The sequence below is a fragment of the Rhipicephalus microplus genome, chromosome 2 (assembly GCF_043290135.1).
Source record: "Rhipicephalus microplus isolate Deutch F79 chromosome 2, USDA_Rmic, whole genome shotgun sequence".
Taxonomy (NCBI): domain Eukaryota; kingdom Metazoa; phylum Arthropoda; class Arachnida; order Ixodida; family Ixodidae; genus Rhipicephalus; species Rhipicephalus microplus.
The window spans coordinates 177,037,881-177,061,827 of NC_134701.1; the positions used below are offsets into that span (position 1 = coordinate 177,037,881).

The 23,947-nt window shown below is 47.9% G+C and overlaps 1 protein-coding gene and 1 non-coding gene across 2 annotated transcripts in view; one reads left to right on the plus strand and one right to left on the minus strand.

Moving 5' to 3' along the window:
- Nucleotides 1-74: 74 nt before the first annotated feature.
- Nucleotides 75-23,947, plus strand: part of LOC119170568 (uncharacterized) — a 217,786-nt gene continuing 193,913 nt past the window's right edge. Inside the window, exon 1 of the mRNA XM_075887110.1 lies at nt 75-183. Within this exon, the coding sequence (XP_075743225.1) occupies nt 173-183 (11 nt within the window). The 5' untranslated portion in view covers nt 75-172. The remainder of the gene's footprint in view (nt 184-23,947) is intronic.
- TRNAR-UCU (transfer RNA arginine (anticodon UCU)) lies at nt 23,260-23,332 on the minus strand. Its single transcript has one exon. It is a non-coding gene; the product is annotated as a tRNA-Arg (tRNA).

The window sequence follows — 23,947 nt, forward strand, 5'->3', positions numbered from 1 at the left end:
AGCGTAGATATAAATGAGCTTCACATTTTGTTCGCTACGCGCCGCTAGTCGTTCGTCAGGTTGCGGCAGTTGCGACATGGTTGCAATGTGCGCGAGTGCCACGAAAGTTTGAAAATGAAAGTATTTCCGAAAGCATGCCGCCGCCTCGTTATCTTGGCAAACTGCGCCCGTCATGTTGCACGAGTAAGCTTTCCTTTTGAGTTATCAATTTAACGTTGTCGCGTGCCAAGTTTTTGCTGCGTGTTATGTCATGTCGGTGAGGACCGGTGGCATTCGAGTCACTGTTTTGTTGCATCTGTCAGTTTTGTGTGCGCCAACGCGGCGTCCACCTTTAGAACGTTGTGAAAGTTATCGAGATGTGCTACGAGATAAAGTTTGTGCTATTTCCACGTGGTATGCTGTTCCAGGCTGCATTGGATTACGACCGATGCGCACGAATGCGAAGTGCGCGGGTAATCTGCTGGGCTTGTGGATTTAACACGAAACGAGAAGCTGTCCAAAAGCGTAAACCTTTTATTGTGACAACTACCCGGGTTGTATCCAGACGCTGGCTTTTGGTGGTGACAGCCAGACAATGATGACGGTGACAGCCAACGTTGCGTCTACTGCCTGTCCTGTAGTTTGCGCTGCTCTAAATAATAACATCGAAATAGTCAATCGGCACTGACCTGTTCAAAAGGAACACTTCGTAGGCTCACGCGGTGTTGTCATGGTAGCTGTGCGGCTTTCGACTGGTGCAGGTGGGTATGCCTGATGCCCAGACTGGGACTGATGCACGGCCTCCATTATTTTGCGCACCGATCACTTTTGCGCCTTTTTCAGCACGCGGCATTTGGGAGCATGGCTGGGGGATGCTCCGTCAGCTCGCGCTAATGCAACGGTGCAACGTTCACGGCTGTGGTGAGCTTAATAACCCGATAATAGCGACAGCCGAGAAGCGCATACTTAATAAATTAATCGCAATAAACGCGCGAGCGTGTATCAATTTGTTACACAGAGATCAGCATTTATATTCAAAGCTTGTCAATTCAGTGCTGCAAGTTTAGAGCGCTGAGCTTGCCAAAAAAAAAAAAAAAAGGTTTCTTTGATAATTCTCGAGAATGCGATGCAGTTTTTAGGCGCTCTGGCCTTTCAGGCATATGTATGTATATATATATATGTTTGTTTGAATGTATGCATGCATGTATGAAGTACGTATGTATGTATGATGTATGTATGCACGTATGTATGCATGTATGTATGCATGCATGTATGTATGTATGTTTTTTATTCCTGCAGAACCAACACAGATGAATTCACAAAGCATGTAAAAAATGTACAGAGTGAGCAGCAGTGCGAAAATCGTTTTTATAGCTGGTTAAATATTATGCTTTTATGTAGCAAGACAAGCAGAAAAAAAAAACAGGAAAAAACATATGACCGTACCGCATAGCCTCAACAAAATAGTCTTACATGTAAGACAAAACTAAAAAAAATAACAGCAGGGAAACAAGATAGAATATCAACGTTGTTCACAATCACGTCATTTAGTGCATGAGGTAATCTTGAACGCAACATTTTTAATCCGTAGTTACTGCGACGTTATGGTACATACCAATGTTCTGGTTATCTACTAATGATAAGTAGGTTCGATTGCTTTAAGTTAGCCATACTAGCAATGTAATTACAGTGTATTTTCTGCTCATTTTCGTACAAAAGTGTTTCAGCGATACTTAGACAGTGTCATTACCTTCGTTGTAAATTCTGGAAATAAAGGGGCTGAAAGGAAATCGCGTGAATTATTACATATATACCTTGAAGAGCTTTTTTTTTTCGCCTAATGTACGGCATGTTATCATTAGTTTCGCAAGTCGCACCCAAGGCTAGACAACAATAGTTAGAAGGGCTCAAGGAAAGTGAGTTGTGTAGTAAATAATGATTGCAGTGATTTGCGAAATATTTCCTGCAAGATTCTTGCAAGCAAAATTCTGCAAGATACTCGTCTGTAAGGGCATATACTGATCGAATGTCACTCCTCAAAAATTTTACAGAATTTACAAGTTCAGTTCTGGCATCATTCGATACTGGATTTTCTTCGAAAGTGTTTTGCGTATCTTTAGTGCAAAGTAACACCGCTTTTGTTTTTCCTGTTGCCAAGTGGCCACATGTGCGGTTTGTTCAAAGCTGTATTAGCCGTCAACAATTCAGCATAACGGCTGGATGCAAATGGCGAAGTATTATCGTCCTAGATAACACAGCACGAGTCAATGTTTACAATTTCATTAACAAAAATGAAAGAAAAAAAAGGTAAGCGGATGACATGCTTTTTCAACATGGTGGCCCATACTTGTCACGGCGATTTTGATATTTTTCCCATTATATAGCAGGGGCAAATGTGCGACATCAGCTTGCAAACGCTCAATTGGGCTCCTACATTTGGTACAAACATTTGTACATTTTTTTTTCTGACAGGAGAGAGGTAAATAGTATGAAAGAGGATGGGGGTTACCCTTCGCCCTTCTTGACCGCTAATCTTAGCAGCTGCATTTTGTTCTAAACACGTAGTGTAATAATACTTGCACGGAGCTTGCACTAATTGCTATATTTTGATCTGAACATTACGAGATATCTATTTCCCGTGTGTCACTCACTCAGCACAGAGCTAATTTAGCTTTATACCCCCTTACTCATTCGAAAGAGACAGGGCGTATAAAATTCAGGCCACCACAGGCGCCTTTTTTTTTTTTTTTTTGTGGTGTCCTGAAAGTGTTTGTGGTGTCCTGACTTCCCATTTGAGTCCGTTTTTTTTTTTCACAGTGACTATACGTAGCACCTATCTCATCTCTCGATTATACTAAAGAAACCCTTACTACCGAGTATGCTGGAAGTCTATGCCCTTTGCAGAAGAGCACGTAGCATGGCACCATATTCCGTCCTCTTCTATTGCCTGTGTTTAATGGCCCTGCATTGTACACGATTTCAAACTCGTTTTCTTTTTTTTTTGGGGGGGGGGGGGAGAAGGGTGAAAGCAGCACTGCAAACATGCGCATTTCCCGGTTGACCCGCTTAATGGTATGTGCGCCCATCTCACTTTTTTCATTAAGACGCCCATTATGCTAACGCGTATACTTCGCGTGGGACCCGGGTCTGCCAAGGTGGTGATGCATCGTGCATTGCTCTTCCTCTCGCATACGAGAGATGGGCGTTTGACGCGACCGCCTTACGTACGGTACGCCCGGAGGGTGGGTACGGTGTTCTTGCTTATCGCTTGAATCTACGGATTTAATTAACCCTATCCTCCGCGTGTACTCCGTTTGCAACTCACCTTCTCGAGATAATGTATAGTGGACGTATCGGGTAGTCACATGTCCCGACAGCGAGCGATGGCTGCACTGTGTACACTTGCTTGTGTACGTGTCAAGCCTGGAACGTGGAAGTCCTGGATATCGAGGCGTTCACACGAGGGGGCAGGGCAGGATGGGGGGGGGGGGGGAGGAGGGTACAACCCCCGGTAATCATCGAATGGAGTGCAAAGTCCGCCCCATATACATTTACTCCAGTCTGCATCAGCTGTTAAAAGTTTAGCCTAAACTTTCTGCGCAAGAAGGAAGACGGGAGACAAGATAGAGTGCAGACTAACTGTTTTAAGTCCAAGAAGCCGATGTATAGGCATTGCGCCAACACAATGTAACCGTTTCTATATTGTACCTGCTCGCGTGTGCATAATGCATATTGGCCTCGTGGACATACCGCGACGCCACCTACGTGATGACGTCACTCATAGGATGCCGGGTTTTGTTGCCTTTCCTTTGGACACCGTGCGTGCTCGCCTTTGTTTTGAAGCTCAGTTCTTAAAGAAGCGGTAAGCAAACTACGAATCTGTGCCCCCGGTGGCACTCTCGTGTCTGATTTGCATCGTCAAATCGCCACTAAGAACCGGTGCAGCCATGGGGGACGATGCCAGTGGTGTCGCGAAAGCAAAGTTGCCGTATTCCACAACTACTATACGCAGCAAGGCGAGCGCATGCATCCAATCTGTGACGTCAAAACGATCGCAGCGCTGGCCTCTCTAGTGGAGGCCCTCGCGGCCAATACTCGAAGCACAAATGGAATGAATGAGGGCCGATCAAAATGAAAAGGTGTATGACAATAGAAAATGACGTTTCGGCTACCGTACGGTAGCCTTGTACACAGTGCTCTTCGCGGTACACAGTTTTCAGTACCGTACAGTCACAGGCTCACCGCAAAGTACAAGGCCACCGTATGTGGTAGCCGAAACGTCATTTCTTTAAATGTTCCAAACATTTTCATTTTGGTAAGAGCTCATTCGTTTCGTTAGTATTTGATGCTTATTCCCGACCAGACAGTGCTTCGTCAAACCATCGTCTTCAATGCATATACCCGTTGCATATATACATATTATACGCTACGGATGCTCAAAGCGAAGCTTGCAAAAGAGAAAGCAGTGAAGAGGTACAAAAGCGTCGTCGCACAATAGAATTCCCGGCTGCGCGTTCGCTTTATCAGGCGCCGTCCCCGCTCCCCCTTCTCCGCTTTGAGGGGAGCGTCGCTGATCGCATCATCGCGTCTCTCTCTGTATACCGCGCGCCGGGTGATTGTTATCGCCTTTCGCCGCACCGCGCCGCAACAATCGGAGTGTGCCGCGGCTTCTGCGGCGGCGCGCGTGTTCGTTGTTGTGCGCTGTGAGGGAGCCGACTCGCTTCTCAGTCTGGCCACGCGCGTGGCTCGTTTGCGAATACATCGCCGAGCTGTTTTTTTTTTTTTTTCCTTCTTGGTCCGCAGCTATGGAAGAAGCTTAGTGGCGTGAGGTCCTGGGTTCGAGTCCCGCTCTCGCGTTAGCCGCATTTCCGCGGTGAAATTCAATGTCAAAAGAAGTTAATGAGACATTCTGGAAGATCGGATTACTAGCGAACATGTGTAGCACAGGGATCAACTTATCAAGGGCGAAGCATCCCGAGACCGCATAATGTCCGTATGTCGCCATCGTCTACAGCAGATATAGCGCACTGCGACCATCAGAAGGTTGGTGAACAGGACAAACAAAATGAAACGACCTGATGCACTCTGCTTCGCCCACTCATCAGAATTCACTTCGGGGGTATACGTGATTTATTTATTTATTTATTTATAATTATTCAATTTAGCGTATGCTCCTTTGAAGCACTGCACCTCGATTTACGTGGTCCAGAAGTATATCCCGCAGGTTAATAATAGTAGTAATTACAATACGTGGAGACTTTTCATATTCCTGCATTGGGAGGGTCTCTCTATATATGTGACGCTAGATGTGGGAGACGTGGCCTGGTTCATACGCCATGTTTATTTCATCCTCACTTCCTCTTCAGCTGTCTCTACCATCAGTCACTGTTTTCCTACGTCACACATATATAGTGAGAGAGAAAGAGTTGCCAAAAGTATCAAGACAATAAACAAAGGTCTGTTACTCGTAAAACAAATTTTTCATTCTCTGAATGCGTACATCCTGTACTTGTTTTGTCAAGAGTTGTGCGAACTGCCGCAATTTTCTTCATCCTGTGGCTTCGTTCCCAATGCGACTACGGCGGCAGACTCCTGACTTTGTCACTAACTCGAGATCCGAATTTTAAAAGCCTGAAAGGAAAACGAACAGACAGTTGCATTCGTCTGTGAGGTAACTGCTGTTTGGCAGGATGGCCAACAGTCCGTTGCCAATGGACGAGAGCCTAAGCCAAGCTCTTCAAAAATATGCCGTGTCAACGCCAGGGTCGTCGCCAAGGGTGCTCTGCCCTTCGTGAAACAGCCCGTAGCAAGGCCCGGAGGGAGCCCGACCCCCCAGTCCCCCGTACTCTCCGCTTATAGGCGTAGTTTTATATACACCCTCTTGGAAGAATGCTAACATCATCTTAATACATGAGAAATGAGATCAGAAGGACTTGAAGAATTACAGGCCGATCAGCATGCTCTCCGTCGTATACAAGCTATTTACAGAGGTAATTGCTAATAGAATCAAGACAACGTTAGAATTCATTCAACCAAAGGAACAAGCAGGATTTCGAACAGGCTACTCAACAATCGACCATATTCCTACTATCAATCAGGTAATAGAGAAATGCTCAGAATACAGCCAGTCACTATACATAGCTTTCGTAGATTACGAGAAGGCGTTTGATTCACTAGAAATATCAGCAGTTATGCAGACACTACGGAACCAGCGCGTCGATGAAGCACATATAAACATCCTGGGAGAAATCCACAGGGGATCAACTGCTACTATAGTGCTCCATAACGAAAACGGCAGAATACCAATCAAGAAGGGTGTAAGGCAGGGGGACACAATCTCCCCGATGCTATTTACCGCGTGCTTACAGGAGGTTTTCAGAAGCCTAGCATGGGAACAGTTAGGGATAAGAGTTAATGGAGAGTACCTTAGTAACTTGCGCGTCGCCGATGACATTGCATTGCTGAGTAACTCAGGGGACGAATTGCAACTCATGATTACAGAGTTGGACAAAGAGAGCAGAAAGGTGGGTCTTAAAATTGGTCTGCAGAAAACGAAAGTAATGTACAAACACCTCGGAAGAGAGAAGCGCTTCGAAATAGGTAACAATGCACTTGAAGTTGTAAAAGACTATGTCTACTTAGGACAGGTAATAACCGTGGAGCCGAACCGCAATATTGAATGAAATAATGAATGAATGAACTTTATTTAAAGTCCGGCAGTTTTTACCGGGCGAAGGGGGGAGGAGGGGATTAATTCCTGTCCCTTCCCACTTTTCGATTGTGATGGCAGTGCCTCAGGTGACCGCTCGAAGTCCTTGGACCCGGATGACATCTTCAGCTTGCCGAACGGCTCAAAGCTGTCGGCCAGCTTGTCGCTGGTGACTAGAAGAATAAGAATGGGGTGGAGCACATTTGGCCAGCACTCTCAAATCAATACATGTAGGTATATTGTCACTACCCCTCAAGAAGAAGGTATAAAACAGCTGCATCTTGCCGGTACTTAGCTACGGAGCATAAACCTGGAGACTTACAAAGAGGGTTCGGCTTAAATTTAGGACGACGCAGCGAGCAATAGAAAGGAAAATGGTAGGTGTAACCTTGAGAGACACGAAGAGAACAGAGTGGATTAAGGACCAAACCGGCGTTGAGAATATCATAGTCGAAATCAAAAAGGGGAAATGGACATGGGCCGGGCATGTAGCGCGAAGACAGGGTAACCGCTGGTGAATAAGGGGAACTAACTGGATTGCCTGAGAAGGCAAGCGGGTTAGGGGGAGACGGAAAGTTAGGTGGGCAGATGAGATTAAGAGGTTTGCGGGTATAAATTGGCAGCAGCAAGCACAGGACCGAGTTGGCTGGCGGAACATATGGGAGAGGCCTATGTCCTGCAGTGAACGCACTAAGGCTGATGATGATGATGACGATGATGATTATACACACCCTCACAGGAAAAAAAAAGTGTGCTTGTGCATTGAAATTTAGGTGCATTTTAAAGAAGCTCAGGTGCACGCTCAAAATACAATCTGGGACCTGAGACAACGACTTTCGGCGTCATTGCCGCTCTCCGTGGCGTACCATCGCGCCATGAATGAAGCATCGATACGTATTTCTGTCCTTCTTCCCTCAATCAGCGCGCTCTGAGAGCGATCTTGTGACGAAATATCGAAATCAGAAGCCGGCCCCATGGCTCCCCTAATGGTGTGCCCCATAATCACGTTGCGGTTTCGGCACGTAAAGCGCCACATCGTTTAAATATTATTCTCCGCTCTCCATCTCATTCTATAGATTCGTCTCCCTCGAAGGCTGTGGCTTTCCACCTTTTTCCTCCATCTTCCAATGAGGCCTCCAGGCCGCTTATTTCGTTTTACTGGCTACACGGTGCTTATTCCTACGCGCAATTATGCGGGGTAATTGTCGCTCGAGTTCGGCTTCTCTCGCATCATGGGAAAAAGATGAGAGGGTCACGACCAACTTGCTTTCCGCTCCGCTGCCGCTGTGGCCTCTTGGTCGCAAGCGAGAAGCGTGTTCATCATGACGAATGCATACACGCCTATGTTGAGCGCACTCTTCTTCGCGTGTGCCTTCTGCAGAGAAAACGGTCAGGAACGGCTCCTGAAGGAGTTTCGCGCGTGCATGACCGCGCCTGCTCCTGCAGTTTCGAAGCTCGGTAATCGGTAAACAGTCGCTCCGTGATTAGTTAAGTGAAGAGCGCTGTGTGCACTGGACAAATGCTTTGCCTGAAGCTATAAGCGATGCACCGGGGCATGGTTTCCCGTTTGCAAAAGAGCTGTCTGGCAGGGAGGAAAGAACTGAAAATAAAGAAAGGACGGCCGTTGTGACGTAAGACCGCCGGCTGGGAACTGTGTCACGTGCGTGTTCGGGGCCACCGCGCCTTTTATTTCGCCGCTCGCTGGCTCCTCCGTTTCTCTTATCAATCGAGCCGTAACTGGAAGGGGCTAATTGCGATTACACATCACTCTTCTGAATACCGACAATTCGTTCCGGCCCTGTGTCAACCTTTTCCTCACCAGTGCTTGGCCTGCTGGTTGGTTGGTTGTACCCAAGAGGAATGGCTCAACTGACCACGGAGGATCGGCCATCAATCGTGTGGCAGGGGGATTTTCGGGAGGGGGGGGGGGATGCCTCAATTTTTTTTAGATAAACGAAAAGCTTAGTTGTGCTAACAGACTATTATGAATAGTTATAGAAAAAACTAATATAAAAAATAAAATTTATAGTAAAAATATATGAAATAGACTAATGACGAAAATAAGTGATGAGTATGTACTTGTGAGATTAGCATGGTAGCTGTTTCGATTCTTTTATATAGTTATATACCGCTCCATATATGTCCCTGTTGCAATGACCTATAGTGCCGAAGCCCCTCTATAGCCCCGTCTGAGACAGCTCTTAAGCCCGCGTTTTCGGAAAGCTGGTGTTAGAATTTTTTTAGCCTTAAATTTTGATACCGGCGGCATTCTGTGAGAAACTGCTGCGCACGTAACACGTTGGTAAATCGCTCTGTTTCGTCGATTTCTTTCGTGCGTCCTCTGTGCGCAGCGGCTGCTCCCGGCCGAGTCATTAACGACATGCTTGCGAAATTCATTTCGTCCGATAACTTACGAGCGGAGCTTTCTTTGTCAGCGGCGGTGGAGCAGTGGTTATCGTGCTCGTCTGCTGACCAGAAGGTCCCGGGTTCGATCCCCGCCGCAGCGGTCGCATTTCGATGGACGCGAAACGGCATATAGAGGCGCGAGTACTGTGCGATGTCATTGCACGTTAAATAACATCAGGTGTAAGTTTTCGGAGCCTTCCACTACGACCTCTCTCGTAATCATATTGTAATGTCATGATGTCATGTCTTCGATTTAGCTTATTATTATTATTATTATTATTATTATTATTATTATTATTATTATTATTATTATTATTATTATTTATCGAGACGAGCTGAATTGAGTCAGAAATCATCGCTATCGTGCACCACGTTTGGGTGAAAGACGAGTACACGTTATATTCATATCTCTACAGCCATGGACCATTAGAATCCATGCAAGTTAGGGTTGACTAAAGCGTAGTGTTGTCTCCTGGCTTGTTCCCGCTGTTGCGCCCATTGACAGAGTGATTCCCGATTCCACGCTTGATCAGGATCCCCAGAGAGCCAATGGCGACCCCTAATTAGTGTTCCGAGCTGGCGTGCTCTGGAGTTACGAGCTTACCTGCTTCGTAATTTTACTGTTCGCGTTTCAAATTGACTGCGAACGTACATGCGTCACGGCGGTCTCAATGCGACGTTTTTCTTTGGCGGGTCGAAACTCGCTCTCATTCCATGGATTGTTTCTTCTCTTCCTTCCTCCTCTTCTTCGTCTCTCCTTCTTTCCACTCACGCGGCGTGGAAACGGGCGACCGCTGCAAGCGGCCCGCATTCCCGTCTTTTAATGGGGCCCGGTTCATCGTATTCGATTAGAGAGAAAGAGAGCATGCATGCGCGGGCATATAAGCGGCATGACACGCGGAAGCGAGTTGTGCCGTACATCGTGCGCGGAGAGTATACTGCACACCGTGTGTGTGCGTGTGTGTGTGTGTGCGTGCGTGTGTGTGTGTGTGTGTGTGTGTGTGTGTGTGTGTGTGTGTGTGTGTGTGTGTGTGTGTGTGTGTGTGTGTGTGTGTGTGTGTGTGTGTGTGTGTGTGTGTGTGTGTGTGTGTGTGTGTGTGTGTTTAAATATATGCGCAGCCATTCGGATTTATAAGCCAGTGAGTCTGCCTTATCCCTGCCTTCCTCCGCTGCAGAAACATGCTTTTCCTCGGCGCCTCGTCTGCAAGGTTCGCCGAGGTGTTGCATCTGTGCGTGTGTGTTTGTGCGCGCGCGCACGCCTCTTTATATATAAGTGTAACTACGCCTGTTCTATGGCGAGGAAATGAAGAGTTCGTAGAAAACGGAAGGGCCCTACGGCGCGCTGTCTTCGTCCATTGCTTTATTGCAGCACCGACAGCGAAGGCCGAAAGCAGACAAGGAATCGTTGCCACCTTTGCCTGTACCGTGAATATATACCGGTGCTCTTGGCTCTTTGCGTTTGTCGTTGGTCTGATTTTTTACGGCGAGATGGTGTCGAGCCGATGTCTTAATGCAAGCGTGCCACGGCCGCTCGGATGTCGAGCGACATTCCTGCCCTCTATGCAATTCACTGTGCGCAAACCTATAGCTCACATTCTCCTGGCTGGTTCGTTTTCTCCTCCTTCCGGCGGACCGGGGCCACTACGAACCTGCAGGGAAGACTGGGAGACCTCGCTACGCCCCTGGGACCCGGCAAGGCAGAAGAACGCCGCCAGCCGGGCTGCCAGCGTCATGAACTTATTAAACATGAATGTTTCAGTGTTGTGGGGTCGTGCCCCGCCGCAGTGGTCTAGTGGCTAACGTACTTTGCTGCTGACCCGCAGGTCGCGGGATCTAATCCCGGCTGCGGCGGCTGCATTTCCTTTGGAGGCGGAAATGCTGCAGGCCCGTGTGCTCAGATTTCAGTGCACGTTAAAGAACTTCAGGTGGTCTGAATTTCCGGAGCCCTCCAATACGGTGTCTCTCATAATCATACGGTGGGTTTGGGACGTTAAAACCCGCATATCAATCAGTCATGTTGTGGGGTCGCGCGGGGACCCAGGGGGTCAGGGAGATCCTTAATTCCTCTGCAATGAAGTTTTTTCGCCTCGACTCGGCCGTGCCCGAACACGTGGCCAGTATCATTCAAAGTGCGACTGATTCCCGAAGTTTCGCTTTTTGAATCGCTTATTTATTTATTTATTTATTTATTTATTTATTTATTTATTTATTTATACGCTCATTTATTTACGCACTTACGTACGTTCAGCACGAAAGATCCCGTAAGCGACTATCTACAGCTTTGTTTCTAGATGTGAAAGGCGCGTATGATGATGTACTACATGAAGCAATTTTGGGTGCTCTTGTGGTGCCTGGTCTTGGTGATCGAGTGTTGCGGTGGATTTAGAGTTACCTGGCTGTAAGACCATTCTTTGTGTTAACAGAAGATGGCCCAACTACGTGGCGATATACTTCCAGGTGTGTTCCTCAAGGCGGAGTTCTTATAGTTCGATGCTATTCAACCTTGCACTAATTGGCCTTGCTGAATACTTGCCCAGTACCATTAAGATCTCAATATACGCAGACGACATCGGTGTCTGGACTTGGCAGTCACACGTCCTCAGATACGTTCCCGGCTTTAAAGAGCAGCAATTAACTATGGTTGCCAACTACTTGTTAAAACAAGGTCCCAGCATATCACCAGAAAAATGAGCGCTGGTGGCCTTCACTCGCAAAGCAATGACCCCTTATGTCATCTCAATCTGCGGGTGACCCATTTCTTACGCCACAACCCACCGGTTTCTGGGCATCATTATTGATAGGGACCTCTGTTGGAGTCCACATGTGGCTTATATGAAGAAGCGCCTGACCGCTATTTCCCAATCGTTCAAATTCCTGGCAGGAAAGACGTGGGGATGTCAGTCAACGCAATGATGGAACTCTACAAAGCTCTTTTTATCGGTTTCCTGAGATATAGCTTGCCCGTGCTGAGCAATACCCGCAAGACCAATGTTCGTGTTCTACAGGCAGTACAAGCCCAAGCACTGAGAGCGTGCCTTGGTCTGCCCAGAGGTACGTCAACAGAGGCAACCATTGCAATTGCTGGTGACTATACAATACAAACTCACATTGCTGTAGAAGTCCTGAGAACGCACATCAACCCCGCCATGGTAGTTTAGTGGTTAAGGTACTCGGCTGCTGACCCGCAGGTCGCGGTATCGAATCCCGGCTGTGGCGGCTGCATTTCCGATGGAGGCGAAAATGTTGTAGGCCCGTGTGCTCAGATTTGGGTACACGTTAAAGAACTTCAGGTGGTCTAAATTTCCGGAGCCATCCACTACGGCATCTCATAATCATATGGTGGTTTTGGGACGTTAAACCCCACAAATCAATCGAGAATTCAGATACTTTGCACGTGCTCCCTGTCATCACCTTGTACTGTTGCCTTCTGAGAGGCGCCAAGCATCGTTCGCCAAAATGATTGTGAAGTACAACGAGATACTTCCCTCGGGCTTCACTCCTGCATCTAAACCATCGATACCCCCTTGGTGTCTTATTCGACCCACAGCGCATCTTAGTGTGCCAGGAATCCGGAGAAAATCTGAGCTTTCATCGCCCGTGCTGAAACTACTGTCTCTTTTTCTTTTGCACGAGAAGTATTCACACAGTCTACATATATATATATATATATATATATATATATACCGATGGCTCCACGAACCGATAGTGTTGGTCAGGTGCAGTAGTTGTCCCAGCAAGCGGTGTTACCATCAGCTTCAAGACTGACCACTCCACGGCATCTACAGCAGCTGAACTATATTTGCTTTGCGCGCTGCACTTTGTGTGGGCAATTGGGAACCACCGCAACAACGGTTGATTTTCAGCGACGCAAGGGCTGCCCTACAATCTGTGCTCTCAGCACTGCGTCGCGGGCCGTACGAACAGCTTGTTTTCTAAATTCGATACCTTTTACACTCTTCACTCGAGAAAGGGCATCATGTGACGTTCAGTGGCTGCCAAGTCACTGGGGCGTCATAGGGAACGAACATGCCGATACTGCCGCGCGGGCAGCTCTTGAAGAAACACGAGAAGAAGCCATACCACTTTCGCGGACCGATGCAGTCAGTATAATCTTCGACGACTTTCGCGTGAAATCACGTTTTCGCTATATATGGTGCCCACCAAGCAACGAGACGAATCGTCAACACCACCTGTCCTCTTTGACGACTCTCCGCATGCCCACTGGGCTCGACAGAAGAGAAGCCACCCTTCTTCATCGCTTATGGCTAGGGGTGACATTTACAAAATCTTATTTATTTCTCATAGGAATGGCCGACAACGCTCTCTGCGAAGCCTGGCCATGGTGGGCTCGAGTTCCTGTAGATGGCTGCTTCGCACCGTCGTCCGAACGTCAATGTGTGAGCGTGCACGCTGTCTTGAAGTGGCGGTTGATGTAGCGGGTTCAGACAACACCACCTAGACTACAGTATTTAGGTGGTGTTGGTTCAGAGGAGTGGTCCCGTAACTGCCCGAGGGCTGCTCGCTCGAATGTCATAGCCACTAGATGGAGCCCCAAAGGCGCCCAACCGTTGAGTCGACTGCGGCAGTGATCGATGTAGCCTGAATTCTGGTCGGACACAACCGGGGTCGTTGCTCCCCTGCAGAAATTGTCTTGTATACGTCAGCCGTGCGTTAAGACCTGCGTGGGCCACTGTCCGCATGCAGTGTTCCTGCTTCGCAGCGAGAATTTATTTCTATGTGACATCACGTGGGAATTCACATTGCATAGCGAAATACATCATTACTTAAACAGTACACTGGAACAATTCAAGGGCGACACTGTCCACCTTTTCAATGCCAGCTTGTATAAAACTTCGCCAAAGTTGCAGGGGGGCCCGACCGTTGACAGCGCCCTGCCTCCACGGTGTTACGACCGGGGTTTGCAGGCACCGAAGGTCCTGGATGAAGTTGTCGAGGCAGGAGGAAGAGAGATTTGAAGAGGGTTTATTTACATTATATACAAGGTGAGCTCTTGTACATGACGAGCTCTTTCTTATATGGCGAGCTTTCGAATCTGTCGTTCCTCTACATGGCGCTCCTTCGAATGAGCCGGGTGGCTCATTATAAAGGTTACGTTCTCCCCAGATCCCTAGATCAGGGAACACGCGTAGAGGTTTCTGTCCAATCACAGATCACATACAGCCGGCCAGGGTGAAGAGCTTGCACGGCCCACGTGAACGCCCAATATTCAGGCGTGACTCTGCACTCCAAGGTGGCGCCAGCGGGGCTCTTCCCCGTCGTGTGTGTGCCGCTGGTCGAGGGGTCCCAAGCTCATGACAGCATACATCAAAGGGTCCGCCGAACAGCTCGCCTAATTAGCGGGGTGATTTTCGGTGGCTGCCGTGGTCTCTTCCGAGGAAGATGCTGTATTTGTTGTTCTCTCTCGAACGGCTTACGGCGTCGTTGCGACACGACGTCTCACCCTCCGGCTAGGAGGGACAATACATGGTGGTCATAGGCAGCCGGATGGTCGGCTACTTGTTTGAGGATCCAAAGAGCGCCGCTCCCTCGTCAGCTCTGGTGCCAGTCACAACAAGGGGCAACGCATCTTCAGTGTTTTCAATTTAAGTTTATTCTCTCTCTCTCCCTTTCTCACGCGCACAGTTTTACGTGTGACTTGCAATTAGTTTTAAACGCTGAACACTTTCTTTCGCCTTATCGTCGATGAGTACATCTCAAGTTTAATCATACCGCATTTCTTCGCTTTTTATCGCGACCCTCCCGCGTTCTCCGAGTGTCGCGTAACATTAGACAGCGTTCGCTGGACGATCTCTGATGTCAAATAACGTTGACTTACTGCTGTTATCACAACAAAGTCCGCCATTATTTTTTCGTTCCAGTGATTGAATTGTTTTGTCTGCTTTCTTTACATGCATGCAAATCGCATTAGGTGGTCTTTTTTTTTTGCATTTATCTTGATTCCTGTTAAATGTGGGCACCTCAGCAGGCACCTGAAACTGTTTGTATAAAGAAACTGACTTTTTAATTCGAATGTTGACGCATTTGCGCATGATTGCAATCACATAGTTTAATTTTAATCATGAACGAAACCACTCACGGAAGTTGTCGAAACGTGGTTGCGAACAAGGACTAGTTCGCAAACACTGACGAAGACCGGTCCAGCGGTCGAAATCGTTGGTAATAAAATAAAGACAACCGCTAAGTAGTGTTTCTTCTCTTCCCAAGTACGTTTAAATATATATATATATATATATATATATATATATATATATATATATATATATATATATATATATATATATATATATATATATATATATATATATATATATATATATATATATATATATGTGTGTGTGTGTGTGTGTGTGTGTGTGTGTGTGTGTGTGTGTGTGTGTGTGTGTGTGTGTGTGTGTGTGTGTGTGACAATCCCAAGCGAAAAGGCTGGTCGATGCTTTGACGCGTTGCAATTATTTAGAGTGACCTCTTTTATCGAGTGGTTCCGATATATAGGTATATATTAACACCTGGCTTTTTTTCGGTCGTACATGTAACGTTGCGCACTCTGCGTGCAGCCACCCTTTTTCCAGCTGCGCGTGGGGGTGTATACGCAGCACACGCTTTCAAGTACGCCACGTCTAACCCGGCATCTCGTTCCTGTTACGGCGCGGAAATAGCGAAACGGGGTTTCGGAGGGCGCATTTTTTTCGTACAGACCCTGGCGTATCGTAGATTTACTACGTGCATTTCCCCTACGTCAAGGTATACGTGCGTGTGCGTTTTATTTACCCCGAGACAGGTGCCTGTCGAACCAGTACGGCTCCGCGCTAACGCGGGGACCGCCCATTTTCCCAGAACGAACTGGATGCGGAAGATGCGAGGCGCCACTTGACAAGCGACCACTTTCTACGCCTCGCATATTTGTCTTGTCACTCCACCCTGTCTCTGTTACGCTCCCACTGTGGTATAGTTTATACTTGAGTATCGTTGCCGGTCTGCTTTGCATGTGTCGAACATGTTAGTGTAGTCAACCTGTGTGGGCGTGGCTTCTCGACGCCATGTAGAGGTGCTGGTTGTAATCTTATTCGAACTGAGACACCACTATCGTATCGTCTTTAGCGATGCCCGAGACGCTTTAAAGACTATAGCTGTCCGGCTTGCTGAATGGATATGACGTCCTGCTGCCTAGTACTGTAAACTACCAGTGACACGTGACTAATAATCTTGCATGGTGAACAAGACAGTGGACTGATCGCTATGTGTTCCTCCTGAGCGGTGTCTGTGTGCCTCCTGCCTTCCTCTTCTAATTGTGCCCTTAGACATTATTTAGTCACGTCTTACGAGCACTCTTAAACAACCATGTTGCTGGCACGCTACCTCATCGGACGGATCTCCACTGATCCACCCCGCGTATTTGCCTATGAGGCGCTCGCCTCCAGCGCACCCACAACCTACTCTCACACTTCGGTAATGACCGCACCCTTCATTAGTAGGGCTTCGTTTGAGTGTCAGCATGTTATATCCTGCTTGAAAGGACGAATTTTGCATTGCACACTATAATTAACCTATAGTCGGAAAACTTGGAATTGTTATCACGACAAGGACAACTTTATTTTGAGTACTTTACTCGCCCCAGATACAATACTGCTTGACTGATAGTGGAAACAGACACCATATCACTGCTCCCTGCTTGATATAGTGATAGCGAATAAAAGGCAAATGCAGAGAAGGAAACAAAATGATGGTCGTGTTTTATTTGTTTGTTTCCTCCTCCGTCTTCGTCTTTTATTCGCGGTCACTATATCAATCAGTAAACTTAATCTATAGCGCACACTCAAATTCTTCTGAATGCCCTATCGGAAAAGAAGAATTTGCCGGCTCTATTGTCCCGATAGTTCTCATGCGCTGTGGATGTTCTTACATAAAGTGATTTACATAAAGTGTGTAATATGACCGTGCTGTTGTTTAGAGAGCTAGGGAGTGGGGTTAATGTGCCAGCTTTGATTCTATTCCTACTCGCGTGGAGCTCGTCGTTTCTTGAAGGTCTGGGCAATGAGAATGCCTTTCTGAAGACGCCCACTGCGGCGTTTTTGGTAATCGTATGTTAGGAGCGAAGCTCCTTAAGCCGTGGGTCGTGCGTCCGCGATGTATGTAGTGGTAGTACTATAGCAGTCGTAGTAGTAGTAGGTACCCAACTCTCGTTTAGTGCTCGAAATTTCCGCTATAGATGGCGGTACTTTTATATGATGAATATATTGGAGCTTGCGTCAACAGGAAGAGGACGATGACGGTTTCCCGGGCGCCCTTAGCTCATCTGACTTGAGCAGACGCCAGCGAGAGGATGAAGAGATTCGACCGCTCATCGACTATCTGGAGGGTCATAGCGCCAATATGATGAACGTCACAATATGATGAAAATATACGATATGGTGGTACTTGGAGTGTTCACTTGATGGACGGATGGACACACAGACGAGCAGACGGACGGGTGAATGGACGCGCGGGCGGACGGACAGAGTGTTCGGACGGACGGACGGACGGAATCGCAGACGGACTGACGGATGCTTCGCCTCACTCATCCTGGTTCACTCCGTGGATATGCTGCGACTTTTTTGTGTTGGCGGGTAAAACCATAGAAATTATTATTGATTATCATAATTTATTCAGTGACCTCTGCGCGCGCTGATGACGTGCATCGTCCTTGATGATAATGGCGTTTCCTCCCCTCTTTCTCACGTGAAATATGCAGGTGGTCCTTGTTGCCCGCGCTACGGCGTGTCATTTCTGTTCTCGACGCCAACGCGCGTTCCGTCGACGATCGGTCGGTATGCTATACAAAAGCGCCGGGCAAACTTCTCGGATCGCGCGCACGGCGAGAAATCGGCGCGTGCACCAGTCGTCTTCAGCTGTCGTTACGCGGCGATATTTGTTTACTACCTGCAGCCCGCCACACGCTTCCGCCTGTTTCGCCCGATCACGCGCACTTTCCGCGAGTCGAGCGAGATCGAATTCCGCCCCTGGACACGCATTGACGTCGGCCGCAGGAATTGGGCCGTGTCCGATGAGTTTCGTTTCCTGCACTGCTGGCAGGCAGTGATGTGTTCGTGCGCGTGTGTGTAGCGCTTGCGTTGTATGTTTTATGTGCACCGTGTTACCTGCCGGGTGTGCACACGTGCGTGTTTGGGCTCTCCCACTTTCTCTTCTGTCACTTCATTCACTGCTGCCGAGGCTGCCGTCCGACGTGATGAGACGTAATAACAAAATATGGTGTTTCGCGTGTCGGAACCGATTGAGATGTTCTTATGAGAGACGTCGTAGTTGTGTGCTCCGGAAATATCAGCTGCAGCCGTGCAGCTGATATTAGTGATTAACATGCAGTGTTGTCGCACAGTACACGGGTCTTTAGCATGCGGCCTTAGCCGAATTGCGAGCGCCACGATCTCTGACCGAACCCGCCGCCTTTCGGGTCAGCAGCCAAGCACGGGACGCGAGGTGCAAGTTGTGCCGTTGTATTGTTTTCCGTCCCTCTCTCTCTCTTTTACCCTCTAATGAGAAGCATTTATTTACTGCTAAGTCCGCGTGTGTGTGCATGTAAAACTAAAATATGCATTTATGATGGTCGGTTGGATGTGTGCGTCCGTGCGTGCATGTGTGCTACGAAATTTAAAAAAAAACAAAAAACGTGGTATTTCGTATAAAGTACACACCTTCCGCGAAGCTGTCGAGCCTATAGCTGTAAATTTGAAGCCGTTATTTTAAGTAGCTTTCGCGACATTTGCAGATACACTGAACTAAATGCACTTATATAGCGTAAAATTCACAGTTGTGTTGATACCGAGGATTAATTGTGGCGAGACTGTATGGCACGTGAACACGCGCTCACGTTGCCGCCGTTCTTCTGTGTCTGTGCGCCTGTAAACGCCGACCTTGTTTCGGTATTCTCTTACGCTCTCAAAACGTGCAACGTCGTCGTACACATTCACTTTGGTGGATGTGGCATTGTTCTCCACTAGGTCCTGCATCGATATAATGGGTGTGAATGCTCACGAATTCGAAAGAAATAACATTTCTTGTCCTTGAATATTAATGGCTGACCAGGCCATGATCGTGAGTGCGGGTGTAGTAATTAAGCGCTTCCGAAGTCACGGCAGCTCGCTGTAATTTTGTGTGTTCTAAGCTTTGTAGAGTCCCGTACGCTTCCTGGATGCGGCCACCGCCGACAACTTCGACAGCGCGCATACCCCGACTGCATGACGGGTTTTGGTCATCTCTTGACAACGTGATTGATCTCACGACATTTATCCAGCAACAGAAGAGCCTCAAGCGCATACCACTGGCACTCTTCCTCGACGTCAAAGGGGCTTATGATAACGTAACACATAAAGTCATCCTAGACTCGTTGGAAGCTGTCGGAATCGGTAATCGGATGTTCCAATGGATCCAGGATTATTTGACAAGAAGGTCCTTTTTTTTGTAAAAGCGCAGATGGACCTACCACCGATTACTATACCTCACGTCGTGTCCCTCAGGGTGCCGTATTAAGTCCCACTTTATTTAACCTCGTGATGGTACGTCTTCGTGAAATTTTGCCCAGTACTATCTTCATATCCATATATGCTGCCGATATTTGTCTATGGACTTCGGCTGTAACTCGTCTACAAGTACGGGCAAGAGTCCAGCAGGCTGCCACCCTGACATCCTCATATCTCCGCAAGCAAGGTCTTACCGTCTCAACGGAGAAATGTGCATTAGTTGCGTTTACTCGCAGAGCCATGGCACAATACCCCGTTACCATCAATGGACAATATATTCCATACCAGAAGAACCATCGCTTCCTGGGTGTGATTATTGACAGGGACCTTTCGTGGAGTGCCCATTGCAATTACCTGAAGAGAAGGCTAACTTCCATCGTCCATATAATGCGGTTCCCCAGCGGAAAATCTTGGGGCACATCGATAAGGTCAATGATAAAGCTATACAGGGCTCTGTTGCTGGGATTTTTGCGCTACAGCTTGCCGTTACTGGCAAGTACGTGTAAGACGAACATCCGCACCCTCGAAAGTCTGCAAGGACAAGCACTGCGCGTGTGCTTAGGATTGCCACGATACACCTCAACCTACGGGGCAATTATGATCGCAAGAGAGCATCCAATTCAAACATACATCACCACTGACAATTTGAGAGCCCACATAAGACACCTCTGCCGAGTTCCTGGTCACCATGTTGCAGTGTTTCCACTACAAAGACCACAAGCGATGTTTTCAAAGATTATTTCTGTCCACAGAGAATGACTTCCTTTTGACTTCACTCCAGCAACAAGACCAGCGTCACCTCCGTGGTGCCTACAACAACCTCACTATTCCGGGAATAACGAACAGGAGCCGTCATTCAACAGTGGTCCTACGACAGGTGACATTGTCGCTACTCAACGAAAAATGCGGCCAGAGGACCCACATTCACACTGATGGATTGGTCTCGGCTGACAGCTCCACAGGTGCTGTTCTCATTCCGACGTACCAGGTCACTATAAAGTTCAAACTGTCACATAGGACAACATCCACAGCAGCGGAGCTTGCCGCCTTACGTGCTGCTATACTTTATATCGCGGAAGCCCGACCTCAAAAATGGGCTGTGTTCTGCGACTCCAAGGCATCCCTTCAGAGTTTGCAATCAGCTTTACGACAAAGGGCGCATCAACAACTAGTGAACGAAATAAGAGAAGTGCTTCACGAAGTTTTATTGAAAGGACACAACGTTGTGTTCCAGTGGTTACCGGGACATTGTGGTATTGTCGGTAACGACCTTGCTGATAATGCTGCCCGACCCGCCCACGCGGACGCCCAGACAACCCCAATTTCATTGTCGAGAACCGACACTGCGAGGGGCCTTCACTCGTTCGCTTACACTATGTCGGAAACTTGGCTGAGTGACCCCAGTGTTGGGAACCGCCGCCTACCCAAATTGGACCCATCGACAAAGCTTCATGTTCTATCGGACCTCTCCCGCCAGGATGCAACTTTATTGCGCCGCCTGTGGTTAGGAGTAGCTGGCGTACTCCTTTCGCATTGGAATGGCGGATAACTCTTGATGTGAATCGTGCGACATGGATGAGACAATAGAGCCTGAAGAGAAGGCTAACTTCCATCGTCCATATAATGCGGTTACTACGTGGAAAATCTTGGGGCTCATCGGTTTGAAACTGTGTTCATGTGAACGTTTTGCGAGCGAATGCAACTTGCTACGCGAAACGTTAGAGACACTATACGGTAGACCTTTTTCCGAAGAGAAGATCCTTGGTTCATGGCTCTACGCGTCGCAGGCCAGGAACGCGACGCGGGCATTGCCAACTTTTCTAAAGACGACCGGACTACGCGACCGCTTATAAGCGTGCGATGGACAAGGTCACATCTCCACACACGTTGCCTTTCACTTCTCTCTCTCTCTTCTCCTTTAATCCCCTCACCCCTTCCCCCAGTGCAGGGTAGCAAACCGGACGTGTGTCTGGTTGACCTCCCTGCCTTTCATTTCTTCCCTTCTTCCTCCTCCCTCCTCCTAAGCTTTGTACAAATCATTTCACCACTCTCCTCTTGCTTGTTGATTTTCCTATGTGTTTGTCAGTCGGTTCTTTTGTCAAGATGATCGAAGTGTGTGCTGTCGAGATATCCGACCTCCTCAGTGTCCGCGAATTGCGACCACTCTCTCTGGTGTTGACAGATTCCTTTTCACTGAGAGCAGGGATTGGCGTCGGAAACAAACAAAGAGTAGAAAAAAGATAGAATGCAGACAACAGAAACTTAATATGCTTTCTTAGAACAACGGTTATGCGGAAAACGCGTTAACTTCGCGTGCGAATGCATTTGAATCATAACAAAAGCTAATTGACGCACACAATAAAAGTAGCCACCATATCAGGATCCCACTGATGCCGCCTTTAAAAGTCTTCAGTGGCACGAACAACTATGTGAGTAATCAGAACAACAAGATGAAAACAACAATTCCTGTTCAAAACAAAATCGAAACACGAAAACGAAACTGTAACGGCGGTTTGAGATACGAGCATATTTTGCATAGATCTCCGAGTCTCCATCGCCGTAGCGCCCCGCGCGGCGGAATTCCTGCGGGTCTATTTCGACGCCGCTTTCGTTGAGCGCCAATTATTTTACGGGGCAAAAACGATTCCGCTTGTTTTACGTTTCACGGCGTTCGTGTCGTTTTCAGTCATAGAGTTAATTCTCTGCTTTCAGTCGGTCTGGTTTGCATTTATTGTGAATTACTTTCGGTGTCAACTGCTTCTTCTTTCTCTCATACCAAGATATCAGCTAAAATACTTTTTTTTTGTAGAAAAGGAAGGGTAGACAGTGTGAGAAGAGCTGTTTCAAAGTTCTGCACTCGTTTAGAGTTGGTGATATCGATGACCACCTAGGGCTTCGTTTCGGTCGGCTACTTTTCGCCGTCTTTTACCCATTCTTCATCGTCTTTTCCGTTTGAGAAGCTGCAATACTAACTGTATTGTGGAACGCGTCAATTCGCGTGAAAATGGCGAGCGTTGGTGGTGTCGTTAGCTCGAGGGCAGGTTTGAAACACCGCTTGTTTACACCAACGTTACTATGTTCAAGTTACTCCGGAGAGCGCCGAATCCGCCTCGCAGGTGGGTATTGTGTGTCATATCGGTACACATTCCCTCGATGCATGCTGTAGCCTGTTATCGGTTGTACCTAGCTGACCTAGCCGTACTAACGCCTAAACACGATCTCACGACAAGTTCAGCAGGTGTGATTCTGTTGCCGGAATATTCGTTGAGCAGAACAGGGGCTTGAAAGAGCTTTTTTTGTATCAGGCTCATTTCGCGCCTTGGCGCGAAGCCGCTTATCGGCGCCACCCATTCGCGCTCAAGATGCGGTGTCTACAGTTGTTTACAATATTTCCATTACAAGTTTGTCGTCTGGAGAAACCATTGTACGATTAAATCTAATTGGTTGGAAGATAACAACAACGAAAAAAAAAAAAAGAGAGTTTTTTGTAATGAGGCGGGAGCACACTACAGGCAATAAACTTGTGCCGATTTATTGCGCCCTAGGCCGGCCGCGGTGCCTTTCAACGTACGCGAGACTCCAACCAAAAAGGCTTGGCTAATAAAAAGAAATGTCCACATTAAGGACACATTGCATCCCTGCCGGGATTCGAACCCGGGACCTTTGGATTAGAAGTCCAACGCGCTATCCACTGCGCTACAGGGACGGGGCAGAGGGGGTGGTCGTAGGAGAGCATATGATTCACGAGCACTCCCTTTTTTTTTTCTCGACGGCGAGAAAAAGTTCATATCGTGTTTCCATCGCAGCGGTCGCTTGCCTGCCTTGTCGTGCTTTCGTTTTTCTTTTTTTTTTTCCGCCCCGCACCGCTAGGCTTATTGGCTGCTGTGGTTACCGTGCGTCTCTCGAGTTTGTTTTCGCTCGACTCTAGCTCACTTCAGCTCGGCGTAGCTGTTGGTGTCGACGTTGTGGACGCTGCGTGTTTAGACGACACAGGACTGTCTCGTACGGGTAGCGAGGATGTCGGAGCACGTGTCTGTGTGTGCGACCTGGCGAGTGTGAAGATCTAATGGCGCTGTGTATGGCGAGCCGGGCGTCGCGTCGGTCCTCCGGCGTAGTCGTCGGTACGCCTCGTCATCGCATTGCCGCTCTTAGGCCCAAATTTCCTTTTGCTCCACCCCCCTCCCCCCTCATGAGCAAGCATAGCCAAAATACGACTCATAACTCTAGCCCCTCTCCACCCTAAGGGAGCTCTCTTGGGTGCCCCCACTCCCCGTGGCAAGAAAGTCTGTCGCCGCCCCTGAGCCAGAGATGGCAGCACATG